Source organism: Nanorana parkeri, unplaced genomic scaffold (assembly GCF_000935625.1).
Source record: "Nanorana parkeri isolate BGI_ZX_2015 unplaced genomic scaffold, ASM93562v1 scaffold3960, whole genome shotgun sequence".
NCBI lineage: Eukaryota > Metazoa > Chordata > Amphibia > Anura > Dicroglossidae > Nanorana > Nanorana parkeri.
In genome coordinates this window covers 5832-10194 of record NW_017310227.1, presented here as the reverse complement: position 1 = coordinate 10194, position 4363 = coordinate 5832, and the positions used below count along the sequence as shown (strand labels likewise).

The window sequence follows — 4363 nt, the reverse complement described above, 5'->3', positions numbered from 1 at the left end:
CCTTGTAACCCCCCAGAACTGGGCAGAAGGAAACAATATCCTCGGACGTAGAAGAAACACATCAAATCCAGATAACAAAGAAATCTCAGGCTGGCTTCGGCCCAACCGCAAACACTAAGGGGGTTATTCACTAAAGAGCCGAAGGATCCAGCCGCAGCTTCGGGTGTTCCTTGGGCTCGCTTCGGCCGCCGCTGCCCTTCGGCTCAGCCGAACATGCTGAGCAACGCACCACCGAAAGGCAGCTGATGTGCGGCTGAAATCAGGCGTTTGGCTCATTTCACTTGGGCTGGGTTATTCACTCGACTGTCTTCGGCAGCTTTGTGAATAACCCCCTTAGGCTAGGGACACTCCAGCTTACGGCAGGGTCCCTACCCTCCCAATTCCGAGCACACTTCCTCCCACTGACCACCAATTCTGAGGATGTTTTCTTCCAATGCTGGGAACTCCCCCTCCAAAAGACCACCAAATCTTAGGGCTTGGCCTTCCACTGACCACCAAATATGGGAACTCTTCCCTCCGCTGACCACCAATGTATATGGTTGTAGGTTACATCATGCGGAGTGCGTCTCTCTGTGCTGTACATTTCCTGACCATGGGATTCTATCCGTTGTGTTATACTTTACATTCTCATTAACACTATTTCTTTTCCCAACTTTATTGAAATGTCTCAAAATGACATTTCATTCTACTCTAGGCTCTGTGTGGCTCTGTGTAGAGGCGCAGACAGGCTCCATTTTTATGCCGTGCACAACATACATGTGTGGTATGAACGGGGCACAATATGCGTTCATTAATGCAGCTCAACACGCCAGCTGGGAAGCAGCCATTACAAATCAGACTTTTGTCTTGCGAGGGTTGTAAAGTACTTAAAAAAAACGTACGATCTGCCTATCTTGGATGGGCAGATCGTACTTGCGATCATCGCAAACCACGCCCCCCTGAGGAGGCCGGGCTTCCGATGACTGCAATGCTGAACGGGCAGTGTGCGCACACCGGCCCGTTCAGCAGTGATCTCTCGATCATGTTAAAAACCAGCCGAAAATCGTACGCTTCTCGGCTGGTTTTCCAACATGCTCGATGTACAAAAGTTGTGCGACCGTACATTAGAAACGGTCGCACGCCTTCCATACACTGCACGATTCTCGTACGAGGGATGGGCACCTTAAGAGGAGTAATTGTCCAATTCAGGACTTTATGGTTCTCGTATGACAGAGAAGAGTGACGCAATCAGGGGCGTAAATAGAAATCACAGGGCCCCATAGCAAAATGTTGTATGGGCCCCTGTGATTTCTAGTTACACCCCTTGAAGAACCCACATAGCTCACCTGAGTACACATTTAACTTATAAACTCATCACCATGTCGTCACAAGTATCTTTTGACTTCTGCCCCAGGTCGCCTGTAGGACCCTTTATGCCTCTGCTATCAGTTATTTGTAGATTCTATAGGTCCAGGCAGGCGCCTACTGTTCAGTATCTTTGGCCTCAGGTACAGGCCAGTTTAGGACACTCTAGGTCGAGACAGAATGTTAGGAGAACAAACCCCTTTCTTGGCTCTGGCTTCCTTGTCCAGGCAAAGGGCCTGAGAGGCAAAGACTGGACCTCCCTGCAGCTACAACTGGACTGGGCCCTGCTGCACTCACATCCTCACCAGGGAGCCAACCTGGGAGGAAAAGACACTTCTAGAAGGTATCTCCAAATATCTAACCCCTTTCTCAGCCCACATCGCTGGCATAACCACCTCAGCGATTTGTCAGAACAGAATAAATATTCATAACTCAAAACCTTGTAACCCCCCAGAACTGGGCAGAAGGAAACAATATCCTCGGACGTAGAAGAAACACATCAAATCCAGATAACAAAGAAATCTCAGGCTGGCTTCGGCCCAACCGCAAACACTAAGGGGGTTATTCACTAAAGAGCCGAAGGATCCAGCCGCAGCTTCGGGTGTTCCTTGGGCTCGCTTCGGCCGCCGCTGCCCTTCGGCTCAGCCGAACATGCTGAGCAACGCACCACCGAAAGGCAGCTGATGTGCGGCTGAAATCAGGCGTTTGGCTCATTTCACTTGGGCTGGGTTATTCACTCGACTGTCTTCGGCAGCTTTGTGAATAACCCCCTTAGGCTAGGGACACTCCAGCTTACGGCAGGGTCCCTACCCTCCCAATTCCGAGCACACTTCCTCCCACTGACCACCAATTCTGAGGATGTTTTCTTCCAATGCTGGGAACTCCCCCTCCAAAAGACCACCAAATCTTAGGGCTTGGCCTTCCACTGACCACCAAATATGGGAACTCTTCCCTCCGCTGACCACCAATGTATATGGTTGTAGGTTACATCATGCGGAGTGCGTCTCTCTGTGCTGTACATTTCCTGACCATGGGATTCTATCCGTTGTGTTATACTTTACATTCTCATTAACACTATTTCTTTTCCCAACTTTATTGAAATGTCTCAAAATGACATTTCATTCTACTCTAGGCTCTGTGTGGCTCTGTGTAGAGGCGCAGACAGGCTCCATTTTTATGCCGTGCACAACATACATGTGTGGTATGAACGGGGCACAATATGCGTTCATTAATGCAGCTCAACACGCCAGCTGGGAAGCAGCCATTACAAATCAGACTTTTGTCTTGCGAGGGTTGTAAAGTACTTAAAAAAAACGTACGATCTGCCTATCTTGGATGGGCAGATCGTACTTGCGATCATCGCAAACCACGCCCCCCTGAGGAGGCCGGGCTTCCGATGACTGCAATGCTGAACGGGCAGTGTGCGCACACCGGCCCGTTCAGCAGTGATCTCTCGATCATGTTAAAAACCAGCCGAAAATCGTACGCTTCTCGGCTGGTTTTCCAACATGCTCGATGTACAAAAGTTGTGCGACCGTACATTAGAAACGGTCGCACGCCTTCCATACACTGCACGATTCTCGTACGAGGGATGGGCACCTTAAGAGGAGTAATTGTCCAATTCAGGACTTTATGGTTCTCGTATGACAGAGAAGAGTGACGCAATCAGGGGCGTAAATAGAAATCACAGGGCCCCATAGCAAAATGTTGTATGGGCCCCTGTGATTTCTAGTTACACCCCTTGAAGAACCCACATAGCTCACCTGAGGGTGACCCTGCAGAGCCCGCCATAGACTCTCTATAGACTCTGTATAGACTCTCTATGGTGGGCTCTGCAATGTCACCCTCAGGTGGGCTGGTCACACTCCTTACCTGTCCGCCTCTTCTTCCTCCATCTTCCCTCCTCCGTCGCCGGGCCCGCCTCCTACTCCGTTACCGGCCCCGCCTCCTTCTCTAATGCTGACCCCTGGGGCCCCGCCTCCTCCTCCCCGCCACGTTTAGCCTCCTCCACCGCCGCTGCTGCTGACTCTCATTGACTCAGTAGCAGCTATGGAGAAGACCGCAGATCACGGTGATCTGAACAGCGGCGCGTTCGAACCCATAGCGACCCAGGCGGCCCGCACGGCATCAGCGCGGTGTCCTGTGCCGGGCCCCCCCTGTGCCCGGGCCCCATAGCGGCCGCCTGGGTCGCTATGGCTATTGTTACGCCACTGGACACAATGCAGAATGGGTTTAGTAAGAAGTGACTGCGGATTGAATGGGTCTGTTGAGTGGTGTTTGCAATGCTGGGGCGCTCCTATTGAGTTTGGGCTTCTTACAGATGAGATACACCAAGAAGGTGTCAGTGTGGCCCGTGGCTTTTGTTGGAGGGCTCCGCTATGAATCCGTGAAGGTCAACATGGAGGGTAAAGTGGCCGGATGGTTCGTGAAATTTTTCCCATCCCGATCATTCGCCATCGACATGGCCGGCTTCGCCATTAACTTGAAGCTAATCCTGGAGAAGCGCACGGCAATATTCCGGCTGGATGTCGCTGCGGGCTACCAAGAGCCCAGCCTACTGCAGGACCTGGTGACAATGGAGGAGCTGGAGCCCAAGGCTGACAACTGCACCAAGGTAAGTCTCCAGGTGCCCCTCTACCCCCTCCCCCCATACAAATATCACCTGCGATCAGCTTCCATGTGATTGGTGAACTTTCTCTGAACGTTTCTTGGTATTTGGCAGATTCTGGTGTGGCACACGAAGACCCAAACACCGAACTTGCGTAATGACAAAAACTTCACAGACCCAAATGTTGAAGTCTAAACGATAACGAGAGAAAAACGAAAATTCTCAGCAATGAAAATGGAGACGCACCGCCCGGGAGAGACGCAGCGACGACATGTGTGCGTGTGAACCAGCACCGGCCTAAGGACGATGGGAAGAGAATCTCGGTTCTGTAAATCTGACAAGCAAGCTCTAAGGCACGGCGCACATGGCAGGACCGCACTACACAGAGGAGCCGTGACCTCTGAACCCCAA

The 4363-nt window shown here is 51.5% G+C and overlaps 1 protein-coding gene across 1 annotated transcript; it reads left to right on the top strand.

Annotated features, from left to right (window-relative positions):
* The first annotated feature begins 3601 nt into the window (after window positions 1-3601).
* LOC108803629 (galactosylgalactosylxylosylprotein 3-beta-glucuronosyltransferase 1-like) lies at window positions 3602-4147 on the top strand. Its single transcript, XM_018575456.1, has 2 exons — window positions 3602-3958; window positions 4067-4147. The coding sequence occupies exons 1-2, from the start codon at window positions 3602-3604 to the stop codon at window positions 4145-4147; spliced, it is 438 nt and encodes a 145-aa protein (XP_018430958.1).
* The last annotated feature ends 216 nt before the right edge of the window (window positions 4148-4363 follow it).